The 13,349-nt window shown below is 38.4% G+C and overlaps 1 protein-coding gene across 1 annotated transcript in view; it reads left to right on the top strand.

Annotated features, from left to right (window-relative positions):
* PHEX (phosphate regulating endopeptidase X-linked) overlaps window positions 1-10,071 on the top strand; it is a 208,117-nt gene extending 198,046 nt beyond the window's left edge. Inside the window, exons 19-22 of the mRNA XM_004587814.3 lie at window positions 508-573; window positions 1,874-1,978; window positions 7,093-7,169; window positions 9,722-10,071. Coding sequence (XP_004587871.2) covers window positions 508-573; window positions 1,874-1,978; window positions 7,093-7,169; window positions 9,722-9,824 — 351 coding nt within the window. The 3' untranslated portion in view covers window positions 9,825-10,071. The remainder of the gene's footprint in view (window positions 1-507; window positions 574-1,873; window positions 1,979-7,092; window positions 7,170-9,721) is intronic.
* Window positions 10,072-13,349: the final 3,278 nt, after the last annotated feature.

Here is a 13,349-nt window from a genome sequence, read left to right as displayed (position 1 = left end):
TCTTTGATTTGATTTTTGTTTCCCTGGAGAACTCTTCTCGTTTTAATTTTTCATGGAAATTGCTGAAGGTAGAATGATGATGATTAGTCCAAAAATCTTATTCCTGTGTGGATGCTACATTTTTTGGAAGCACAGGCAAAATGAGAATACTCAAATAATGTCAGGAAATTTGAGAAAGTATTGTATGTATTGATGTTTCTGTTTTTTTTTTTTTTGCTGTTAAACCAGAGCCACTCAAAATATTGTTAACATTTTTATTGGAGATGGCTAAGTTGATGAGAATAAAGAGGTAGGTGAGAAAGACATGCGTAGCATAATAAAATGGAAACTGTGATATTCAGAAACACCTTCCTTGGGTTAGTTTGCGATCTCGTAATATATATGACTCCCTCCAATTTACTGAATGTAATTTTCTCCTTAGAATATGGCATTTTTGCTTTCTATATTATTTATGTCTCTTAGTGAATGATAGTTGACCGTGAAGCACTTTTTTCTTCTTTTTGATAGGTGAAAGGGAAGAGGACCCTGGGAGAAAATATTGCTGACAATGGAGGCCTACGGGAAGCATTTAGGGTGTGTATACTGTGTCTGCTGTATGGCCTTACAGTGTAGGCATACTCTTGAGGAGTTAGCTATTATGGCATTTCTGTAAATAGAGTTGTATCTTTATGTTGTCTCTATTATATGACTAGAGGTACACTGTTTTTCTTTTAGGAGGGTGGTGCAAAGCCATCCTAAAAATAATATTTCTTATTAAGAATCATATATTTAAAGAATGGATTTCAGAAATAGCTTCACAAGTATATCCAATTATGCTACAGAAATCTCCTGAGGGTTACATTCATATGAGTTTTCTTTGAGTACAGCACTCTCTAAACTGGACCTAATTTTCTTTTCAAATGCCAAGGTTCTCATACACTGGGGAGAGGAGTTCATGATAGTGTTTGTATCATCCACTGGCACATGGTTAAATGAGAAAGATAAAGATAATATGAAAAGTTGTTTTAATATAAAGCTACATGCATTCAGTGTAAAGACCTGACTGTTATTCTCAGGCCATATCTTTGCTATAGTTCAGCTGAAATATGTTTTATTTTATGAAATGATAATGATAGAATATGATAGGATTTCTTCTTACTTGGTAAAGTCGAAACTTGATAATATATTGGCACCAAAATATATTGCCATAGGGGTGTTACCACTGTGTTAGATTTACTTGTCCCCTGGTAGTAGTAAGAACAGCGTTTAAAATGTAGCAGTTATTTAACATCTGAACACCCCATCCCATCTGCTTTGTTATCCATTGAATGTAAGGTATTTTATTTTTTTGCAGATGTACCTGCCTCACAGTTAAGCAATAGGATGTGTATTTCTAGATGCTGCTTTCTTTCTTTCTTTTTTCTCCTTTTAGTATTCTTTATTTCAGAGGCAGGAGGTATAAACAGAAGAGGGAGGGAGAGAGCGAGAGGGAGGGAGGGAGAGAGAGAGAGAGAGAGAGAGAGAGAGAAAGAAAATGAATGACTTCCCCCATCTGCCAGCATGCTCCCCAAGTGCCAGCACTAGTCCCTTCTTGGGGCTGGAGTTGGGAGCCAGGAACTCTTATCTGGGTCTTCCACATGGATGGCAGTGGCTCAATTACTGGAGCATCAGCAGGAGCAGCAGGCTGGAATCTAACCCTGGCACTCTGCTATGGGGTGTGTGCATCTCAAGAGCTGGCCCAAATGCCTGCCCACAGGTGGTGTTTTCCTCAGAGCAAAGTTGATATAATGCATTTCCCACATGACACGGTGATCTGTTTCATAGCTGTGCACTAGATGAGGGGAGAGAAGAAAGCATCATGGTGGGGACTTATCTATTCTACTTCTCTCACTAGGCTTACAGGAAATGGATAAACGACAAAAGGCAGGGAGTTGAGGAGCCTCTCCTCCCTGGTATCACATTCACCAACAACCAACTTTTCTTCCTGAGCTATGCCCATGTAAGTATGCAGAGGGAGAGGGAGGACTATCAGGGAGGAAATCTATTGCTCGCCTGTTCCTTTAATCAAAGGTCTAGAACCAAAGCTTACTGGCATGCCTTTTATTTTAGCTAACAGTTTAGTTTGCTGTTTATTTTCAGGATAAAAATTTTTCTTTTTTATGTTCTATTGGAGATAACTAACTTATTGAATTAATTTTTGACAGTTTTTTTGTTAAATGGGTTCATAATTCACTTGCCAACAATTCAACTACCAGTTCTTCATTTTATGTTGATGTTTTAAAAAGATTTATCTTATTTTTATTTGAAAGGCAGAGTTACAGAGACAAGGAGAGACACACAGAGAGGATTTCCATCTGCTGATTCACTCCCCAAATAGCCACAACAGCCAGAGATGGGCAGGTTCAAAGCCAGGAACAAGGAACTTTTTCCAGGTCTCTGGTGTGGGTGCAGGAACCCTAAGCCTTGGGCCATCCTCCACTGCTTTCCCAAGCCATAAGAAGGGAGCTGGATGAGAAGTGGAGCAGTCAGGACATGAACCAGCATCCATATAGTATACCAGTACTGCATGTGGAAGCTGCCTTTATCTTGACTTCTTAATGAATGCATTGTTATTTATAATCATTTTTAGTAACTCGTTATTTGATTTTCATGCCTTTGAACTTTTCTTTTTCTTTCTCCTTTGCTGACTATCCCACCACCCTCTATGTGTATGTTCCCAGCTGGCCTGTGAAGTTGCCATGGCTTCTAGAGTTAAAATAACAACAAAGCAAGCAGAGTGGAGCCACACTTCTGTGAAATCAGTGCATTCTTAGAGCAGAGACTGAAAGGAAGATGTGCACCAAATAAGGCACAATTCTGAGTCTAGATGGCTAATGAGGCAAAGTCCAGTCATTAATTACTGATTACTGCACTGATTGGCATCACAAACATACAGGCAACATTTTAAAGAATGGGCCAGTGAAAGTTCTAGTTCTAGTGTATGGGGCCTCACAGTGGCTGTGTGTGTGTCTGTGTGTCTGTGTGTCTGTGTGTATGCCCAAAGATGGAGAAAAGTTTTCATCATTGCCATATTTTGTTCCTAAAGTTGTGCATTCATTCTGCTATAAGCTCATATGTATCCAACTCTTCTACTGAACATTCAGGTCAAAAGATTCTCACCTCTATGAGGTCTTCTATTTCATAAAGCTGGTAGGATAATTCTAAGGAAATGGACATAGATTAACCTGATGCCCTCCCACAAAGCTGTAGGCATCAACAAAACGACTTTCCTTTTCAGTTTTTGCATTTCTGTCAATACAGCCGAATTCTCTGGGTATTCCTGGTTTGAAAGTTGAGATTTTTTAGGAAATATTTTATGTACCCATCCTAGATGCTTCATCCTCTTAAAAGCTTTCCTGATCCAACCTTTCTCCCCTGTTTTAGGTGTTTTGGATCACTGTAACAACAATACTATCTACTGGGGGGGTTGGAAACAGTATAAATGCATTTATCATAGTTCTTTAGGCTGGAAGCCTAAGAACAGAGTTACAGTGGTATCAGATTCTCATCCAGATTGCAAATTGCTGAGTTTTTTTCACTGGGTTCTCAGGTGGCAGAAAGCTAGGTAGCTCTCTGTCTTCTTCCTGTAAGAGTGCAAGTCCCTATGACAATGTAGTTACCTTTCAAAGGACTCAACTCCAAAGATGATGCGATTTTGATTTTAACATGAATTTGGGAAGCGGGGTGGGGGAATGCAAATATGCTTTCCACAGCATCCCCATTATGCTATCTAATCACCTATAGGCTGAACCTTGATATCTTCTTCTCTGGATTGCCCCAACTATCCTGATGTTTTCCTGACTTTAGCCTGTCTCACCACTGTTTTACATGCTGTAGAAATAACACTTCTATTTTATTACTGGTCTGATAAAATAATTCCAGTGTCTCCCCAATGCCTACCCCATTGAGGCTGGCCATCTCCGTCTGCTTACCAAAATATTTAGTCCTATCCACCTCCAGCCAACCTGTTTTTATTTCTCACAGCTCTATTAGTTGAGAAAAACTGCCTTAGGCAAGAAGCTATGCCATAGTGCCAAGCCCAGTACAGTTTATGTGGCTTTACTTCAGATTTTCCTTCAATACCGTGATTGCCTCCCTGCTCTTCCCCAGCAAGTAATTCAATTCCAGCTTCATCCTTAGATCCATGTCGAATTTCACCTCCTCTGCATCTTTGGTAAACTCTTCCCCAAGGACTCTAGTCCTCATTATTTTCTTTTATATCCAAATCCTTTTACACTTACTTTCTTTTTTTTAAAAAAAGATTTATTCATTTTATTACAGCCAGATATACAGAGAGGAGGAGAGACAGAGAGGAAGATCTTCCGTCCGATGATTCACTCCCCAAGTGAGCCGCAACGGGCCAGTGCACGCCGATCCGATGCCGGGAACCAGGAACCTCTTCCGGGTCTCCCACGCGGGTGCAGGGTCCCAATGCATTGGGCCGTCCTCGACTGCTTTCCCAGGCCACAAGCAGGGAGCTGGATGGGAAGTGGAGCTGCCGGGATTAGAACTGGCGCCCATATGGGATCCCGGGGCTTTCAAGGCAAGGACTTTTAGCCGCTAGGCCATGCCGCCGGGCCCTACACTTACTTTCATTACTCTGCAGCTGAGTACTTAATTGCTCTCAAAATGTACGAGATTTTTAGTTTTATCTCTATGGCTGATCATTTGGATTGTTACCTTGACTGTATCTCCATAGCACCCAGCAAAGATGGTCTGGTATATTAAATACACTTGATAATTTTAGTTCAGTTGCTCAAAATAGAGAAGACTAACACAATTCGGCAAGAAGGCCTCCTTTTTGGTCCATACTGGGTCAGCTATTTAAGATAAGCAAACTATAATAATAGTAAGATCTAGAGTCAGGGTTGGCAAACCTGGTCTGCTGCCTGTTTTTATAAATAGTGTCTTCTTTTAAACCAGCAATGTTCTTTCATTTATTCCAGTGTTTGTAGTTGCTTTCATGCTACAGTAACAAAATGAAATAGTTCAAAGGGGGGAATTTACCAGTCTTCAAAGCCTTTATTTCTTACAATGATGTTTCCAGAAAAGTTTGCTGACCCTGCTATAGAGTACAGAGTACAAGAATCCATCAGTTCCTGCTTACATCCTAGTACACACTATTTCTTTTAGATAAAGTAAGCTAATTGATAGTGATGTTATAATTTTAATATGTTTCCAAATATAATGCCAAACCATATCTGATTTAATTTTAAGCTATAGACATCTAAGGAAAAAAGTGGAAAGGCATTTTATGTCATTCATGAGAAATTTATCTTGGAGCTTTTCTGACTGACATACTAAGGAGATTTTTAGTCTTCCATATGAAAGATTAAGACTGCATCTAGGAAGTAAATTTATTTTCTCATCTGGGATGTTACTAGAAAAACAGTAATAACCATAATGTATTTTCAGAAATCTCTTAATCGATATATGCAACAAAGACAATATAATTTAAGAAGAAATGAGGTAAGATTGAATGCAAGAAGCAACTTTACATTAGCTAGCTCCCGAAGAAATGAAGGAATCACATTACAAAAACATCTTCAAAGTCAAATTAAGAACCATGATGACTGATGGTTTACCTTCATCTAAAGCAGTAGATGCTTCCTGTGTCCCTATTGTTGCCTCTATCTGTCAACTTTCTCTGCAACTTTTCTCCTCTTCATTCTGTTACTTTTTTTTTACTTTTTTTCATATAATATATTTATTGTGATTCATAGAGCCAAAGTCATTCTTTGAAGTATACATAGCTTTTAGTGTATTCACAGATATAATATATCCATAGCATATTCAAAATATTGCAATTGTTTTTAACATATTGGTTACTCAATACTATAACTATCAGTTACACAACAAAGTTAATTGTTGCTGAGGGTATGTTGGAGCCTTTAATTGATCGGGTTGATAAACATTCTGTTACTTTTTATTTCCATTTATACTTATTTAGTGGACATTCACTGAGCACCTTCTTAGGGGCTTATAAATAATCTTCTATCTCATCTGTAATTTCCTCTTTAAACTATATAACTTTGCCAGACAAGTCATTTTAAAATATGGATTTTATCTTCCTGCTCAAGAACAATGTCTAGTTTAGGCACTTGGCCTGTTGTTGAATACTTCATAAAGCAGGTGTCCACCTCTCCCTTCTGATTGCTCGCTGCTGCCCAAGCACACCAAGCATTCCAGCCAAATTGAATGTCTTAGCTTTGCTCCCTTGTAAACAAACATGTCTGCCCCTGCTTTCTTCTCCACCTAGAATTTGCCGTTATATTCATATGTCCTAGTTCTGCTCAGACTTCAAGATTAAGCAGATTAGGCTGTAGAAGTAACACATGGAAAGTTTATCTGTTCATGCTGTGTGGTGGAACTTCAGTTTTGGAGGTCTTCACTTGACACATACTTCCATGTTCGCCATAGATGCAGGAAAGAAATATGAGAACATGTGCCCCCACCCTGAAGGTAGTACCTTAAATTGTTCTTAAGGCTCTGAAAACTTCTTTCCGGTTTTTAATGCTTCTGCCAGAAAGTGACATGTATCACTTCTGCTCACATTTCAGTGGCCGAAGCAAGTTACATGACTGTGCTGAACTTCAGAGAAGCTGGAGATGTGAACCTCCCAGGCTGGATTAGGGCACAGCAAGCAGTGCATCCAGCAGGCAAAATGCTAACTTTTCATGACCATACCCAATTATGGGTGGCTGATTCATTTCATTGACTTGAATGAGTCTGACTAAATTTGATAAGGGCTATTTCAAGCATTAAATTAATTGGATGAATACATTGGTCGATTCATGCCCGGGCACATATGCAATTCTGTTGATTTAAAGCACTTATCTGGAAACATTCCTAATTTACTAAAATTGTAAAATTATTCATATTGATAAAACATTCTACTCCAGGAATTAGAACAATAGATGTTGCTTCTAATGAAGGTTTTATCTGATCTACTAAAACTATTTGTTATCCATTGATTCTGAAATTATTCTTCTGGGTAATTTGGAGCAGTTAAGACAGTTGAAAGTATGTTATTGGAATGGGAGCATATTTATTGAAATGCTTTTCTTCTTCTAGGTGAGGTGCAATTCCTACAGGCCAGAGGCTGCCAGGGAACAAATCCAAATTGGTGCTCACAGCCCACCTCAGTTTAGGTAAATTGGTGACATTTATTTTTCACCTTATATGTCATGTCCTCTCTTCCTCCCAGATTCGCCATTCCTGTATACTACTAGGTATGTGATCTGAACGAAATCCTGTATTGTGACTCTATCTCCAGTATCAGGAAAAAAAATCTGGCTAATCAGAAATAATGCATCTTTTTTTTTCTTTAATAGTAGTAGTAAGCTTATTTAGTAAGTGTCCTCCCAACTCAACCTCTGCTAATGGGTACTTGTATATACCTCTAGTATAGTGCGATATCAAGAAATCCAGGAGACTATACTGGACAGTAAAGCTCATTTGGAATCCAAATCACACTTTTAATAATGGATACCACTTACTAATTTCCAGTTTTTGAGAGAGCAATTTATGAGTGCCAGAGCCACTGCAGGTATTCAGTAAACTATGTATTCACTTTATTCAACCACTTCTATTTTTGCCTAGAACATAAACCAGTTTTTATTGTGGCTTGTTTTGTGTTAAAGAGTATGTTGTTTAGTGCATTTCTTTCTTGTGTAATCAACCAACATGAATAGATGCCTACTTTCTGGAATTGCTTCAAAAACAAAGGAAGCTATATGGTTTTATTTAGCACTTCTAACTCATTTTTAGAATCAGTCACTATAGTTTAGCTTTTAGAATGAGATAGTTGCTTATATAAGTGGAGAAAGTTATTAATTAGTCTCATTTCATTATCACAACACATAAAACATTAAGTAAAAATAAAGCTAAAGTTAATATTAGTCTGTGCTAGGTCTGCAGTTTGAGAGAAACTGTCTATAGTTGAGGACATTTAAGTATATTGCTAAGTTGAAGAAACCATAACAATTTGTAGTCTTTCTTTTCCCAAAACATATTATATTACCTGCATATCCTTAATATTTGAACAAACCATTAGCACATTTCAGGAAAGGCATCTATGATTTTTCGTATGTGAGCATTTAAAAATCTTATTCCAAAACCTTGCCTTAGAAGTGCTTCTGAAATTGACTATAAATTACCCACCAGTACAAAAATCTAATCACTGTGTTGGAAATTCTCCCCCACTGGGCTCAACTGTCATGAAATCTGACAGTCTCTAATGGACTAAAATGTGCTGCCACTGACAATTGGTATGGATGAAGCCACAGAATGGATTAATTGCTCAACAGATAAGTTTTTAGTGTCAAATTTCCTCTTACTAACTAGTTGCCTATAATGTTGAAGTTTAGCGGAAAATTGACAGAATATATTTACTAATTATCAGCTATATCCTATCTTTACCACTTGCCTAGGGTGAATCTCAATATGAAATATGCATCCCTAGTTGTACATCTCAGTTAAAACACAAGAGGTTAGGAAGATTCTTTTGGGTGGCAAGATTGTTACATTTATTCTATGCCCATAGGTAACAAAGTCATTAGGGAGGAACACCAGATTGTTGGACCTAATTCCAGTGAAGGATTACTCATTTGTGGCACGTAGATAGCATTCATTAGCTATTTGTGCTAGCCAATTCCCAGTTAAACATGAGTCTCCAAAGCCAATAGGAATTTGGAGAAAATGTTTTTGCAGATTGAAGGAATTCTGGTTTTTAAAAAAGATTTATTTATTTTTATTGCAAAGTCACAGAGGAAGAGAGACAGAGAGAAAGATTTTCCATCCATTGTTTCACTCCCCAAGTGACCACAACGGCCGGTACTGCATTGATCTGAAGCCAGGAGCCAGGAACTTCCTCCAGTTCTTCCATGCAGGTGCAGGGTTCCAAGGCTTTGGGCCGTCCTCGACTGCTTTCCCAGGCTACAGGCAGGAAGCTGGATGGAAAGTGGAGCTGCCGGGATTAGAACCGGTGCCCATATGGGATCCTGGCGCGTTCAAGGCGAGGACTTGAGCCAGTAGGCCACCACACTGGACCCTGCTTTTTTATTTCTTTAATTTTTTTGCAATTATTATTTTTTCTACCTGCCATTGCGTTTTTATTGATACCAAATGGAGCTTATATATTAACTTGAAAATAGCAAATAGAAATGCAACAACATAGGTGACATTTTATGAAGAAAGTCAAAGATGAAAGAGTGCACATCACAGTTTCCAGATAGAGGCCAGAGTACTGGTGATCTGGAGGTGCTATTGGTAGTGCACAGAAGAAACCTTTCTGGAAACATCCATGTCTCTGTCTAGCTGGAGTAACATGGCTCTACAGACACATGACAAAAAGTGATGTCTACATTTAAGATTGGTGTGTTTTGTGCCAGTTATACTTCTCATAAATGTTTATGAAATTAAACAAAATATTGGCAATGATACCATTTTATAGGGATTTGAAGAGTGTTGAAATGCAGTAGACATTTATTTGCCTGGGACTGGGTAGATGTTGGTTCAAGTCTCAGCGTTGTTCATTTCTTCGGAAATCTACCATGTGGGTTTTTTATGAATCTCTTTGGTAAGCAGCTTGAATGACCCAAAATGACCCTTCTAGAAATATACTGCTACAGTTTTATCCAGAGCCTGTTGATGTAGAAGAATTCAATGACATGCGCTCTGCTCTATCTTTTTTTTTTTTCAGGGTTAATGGTGCAATTAGTAACTTTGAAGAATTCCAGAAAGCTTTTAACTGTCCACCCAATTCCACGATGAACAGAGGCATGGACTCCTGCCGGCTCTGGTAGCGGCGATGCTGGTTTCTGGCACTCTAAGAGAGCCATCGCACAGTGGCAGCAGAAGTGGTGCTGGACACTCATCATCCACGGCTTTAGGCCTATGTTCCCCTAAGGACTTTCATTTTAATGCATTTTCGCTATTTGGTTAGATCTGTTCAAAGTTGTAGGGCTTAAAAAATGGAATAGATGAAATAAACCATGTTTGTTTCTTTAGAAAACCAAAGCAACAAAAATAAATCCCTAGACAACTTTTGTTCAAATGCTACCTGCTGGGTTGTTCACTGTAGTATGTTAGTCACAGCTAAGTGGTCCATATCATTTCAATCCATAGTTTTGCAGAAGTCCTAAGTAGAGTGTATCTATGTAAATTCACTCTGTTAAACTTGTAACTCTCAGTGATGAAGATGTGTGCACAGATACCTGGGAGATCTTGCTTCTTTGTGGAAAGTAGTGGGAGATTTTAGAGATAATTATTACACAGCATTTCTTTCTCTTTTTTAAGGATTTATTTTTATTTGAAAGGCAGGGTTACAAAGAGGAGAGACAGAGAGTGAGGTCTTTCATCCACTGGTTCACTCCCCAAATAGTCAAAATAGCTGTAGCTGAGCCAATCTGAAGTCAGGTGCTTCCTCCAGATCTTCCATGTGGGTGCAGGTGCCCAAGGACTTGAGCCATCCTCCTCTGCTTTCCCAGGCAATAAACAGGGAGCTGCATTAGAAAGGAGTAGCCCTGACTTGAACCAGTGTCCAAATGGGATGCCAGCACCATATGTAAAAGCTTAGCCTAGTACTCTGTGATACCAGCCCCACAGCATTTAGCAATTCTAAGGTATTAAATGGGGAATATGCTGGATCTATAACTTGAAATATTTGCTGAAGTTCTTGCCTTTGTATTTGGAGTTGATTGAAATGAAAAGGTGCCTCACAACTTGAGTCTGAAGTAGCTGATTGCCCTGTTCAAGTCAGCATGTGGAAATCTAGTGGAAGGATTGCTAGGCAGAGGGCTTGAGTATATAAATAGAAGAGGACTATATTGTCCATCCTCAGCAGCAGGAAAAGCTCCTGATCATACAACAGGGAAAGTAGGAGACATAACCTTTACAATTGTTATCCAAGTCTGTGAACCCCTGTGGTTGTCTGCTAAACATTTTTCTGTATCTTAATTCCATTTTGTTTCACTACTTGCACATTTGTGCATGCCCCTGATTCGGAAGTGAACAGGCCTGAAGAAGAGAACTTTAGAACAGTTTTATTCTCCACTAGGGACATATAGCTTTCATTTCCCTTTAGTGCGAAGAACAAATAAAACATTGAGGAGGAAACCAAATTCTGTTTCTACTTTTTTCTTAGGTAATGTAAACTTTCTTATTAAAGCTTTTGTGAAAAGCTTTTTGATTAATGATATTTTAGGATATTGTTTTATTTGTAAGTTCCCTGCATAGGCCAAAGGAACATAATTTTCACTCTTCAAGTTTTCTGAAAAGCTTGCAAGAAGAGAGTAGTACCATGTCTTTGGCCCTTAGAGCTTCACCATTTGAAGTGATCTCCTCTATCTCTTTATGTGGATGTATACATGACAAAATGATAATGGCATTAAAGCAGTTACCTGTTACTTAAAATAGGCATTCCTCCAACGTCTGGGTTAAGTGGTCTAGTTCAGTGTCTCAAGAGCAAAATGACAAATTTATTTTGTAACCACAAGAGGTTAGTTGGCATCCCTGTCTCCTGTCATCTTTCTAATTTTTAAAAACATAAGTGTGTGCCGTGTCCTTCTGTAACCATGGGAACTTGTGAAGGGAGAAAAATGGAGGGGCACCATCATGAGAACAATTACACTGCATTAGATAGAGGAGAGTGATTTTCTCCTTGACTTCCTCCTCTTCAAATGGATAAACTTCTGAAGGGCAGTTACCTTTCCTCCTCTTAACTATGGCTTAATGTGACCTTAGTTTATATTTCTAAAAACAAGCAGTGTTAGGTTAGGGGTGCAGGAAATGTAAGTGCTTTTTCTCTGGAGTGAGCCTTTTGATTTGGTTTAGACATGTGAAGATATTCTTGGTTTTATGTCTGTACTTGGGCATTTAAAAATCAGCAGAGGTTTGTTGTGTCTCTATGAATAGTGCTTTCCTCTTCAAGCTCCACATAAACACACTCCTGCAGGTCAGAGAAAGTGTTCAATAAAAGCATAGAAGCACAACTTTGGAAATGGGAATCACTAAGTCACTTTTTGGTTTAGGAAAAGTGGTTGGATCCCTCACATTTTCTAGGTAATAGTTCATTCTGTTCACTTTATTTAATGTAACTGTGCTATACCAAAAGTTGTAAATAGGGTGACGTTTCTTAAAGCAAACCAAAAGCAGCATACCAAATCATCAATACTGGTAAGAACAATTTTCTGGAAAAATTGGATTCCCTAATTTATGCTGTGTTTAACTCTGCAGATTACCGTCCCATTGTCTCTTCAATACAGATTGCTATATAAGAAACAGACACTGATTAAGTGACTCTAAAATGCAACTGGAAAGGAAGAGAAAGCAGGCAGGAGAAGCTGGCCTACGGATATGGCTCTGAAGAGAAAGCAGGGCTCTGGCAGTCTTTGCTAAGCAGATTGACTGGAGTAGACCCATGAATTTTTACAAAAACAATTAAGGTGAATTAAAAAAGAAATTAGATATTGGATCTCAGACTGGAATTGCAAAACATTACCTCTCTGTTTCATATATCAGATGGTCTGCCAATGGGGCAGTGGAACAAGTTAGGTTTCTTGGGAGAATCTGCCGGGTAAGTCGGGGATTCTATGCATATTGTGGAATGAGTGATGTGTTGTTATCACCATTGCCCAAAGTTTGTTGAGCTTTTCACCAAGCATTCAGCCTTAACATCCTATTTCCATTTATTTCCTTTTATAAAATGGACCTAGGCATGACTAATGCAAGCTCAGGATTCATAAATTATCCCAAAGTTTATTTAGTGGCTTGCCTCAATGGAGCTTAAAGCATAGCACATAAATTTTTATCTTATTTAGCCCTGGAGCATCACAGAGAAGCAACTAGGAACTGTAGCTTGCCAGACAGATTGTGCTTGTGCCAGAGAAGCAGAGAGACCTGAAATTGCTTGTCAAGTACCCCAGTTCCAGGAAAGAAACACTGACCTGTGCTTTGGGCTACAGGCCTTTGGATTAGCCTTCACTCCTTAGATTACCCCATTTCTAAATGCATTTATTCACTTAGTAGTTTCTATAATCACTTAACAGTTGATAGACTTCTTCCTTGATATTTTTAATGTAATGCTTCAGTTGCATATTAAATTGTGCAAGTATATCTGATGGTTTTGTATAATAGCATTCTCATTGCCAGTGGCCAGTGCACCACTGGTTTGAAGAAAAATGTTCATAGATCATTTGTTTTCTAACTAAATAGGCATTGTACAACAGTTTGATTTTTCTTTTCTCTACTTGTGATACAATGTCAACAACAATTTTAAGGACAATAAAACATTGGTTGAAGATTTTCTGTTTTTCTCCTTTCTTCTTCTT

Source organism: Ochotona princeps, chromosome X (assembly GCF_030435755.1).
Source record: "Ochotona princeps isolate mOchPri1 chromosome X, mOchPri1.hap1, whole genome shotgun sequence".
NCBI lineage: Eukaryota > Metazoa > Chordata > Mammalia > Lagomorpha > Ochotonidae > Ochotona > Ochotona princeps.
The sequence above is the reverse complement of the archived record's forward strand: the minus strand, read 5'-3'. Positions and strand labels throughout refer to the sequence as shown.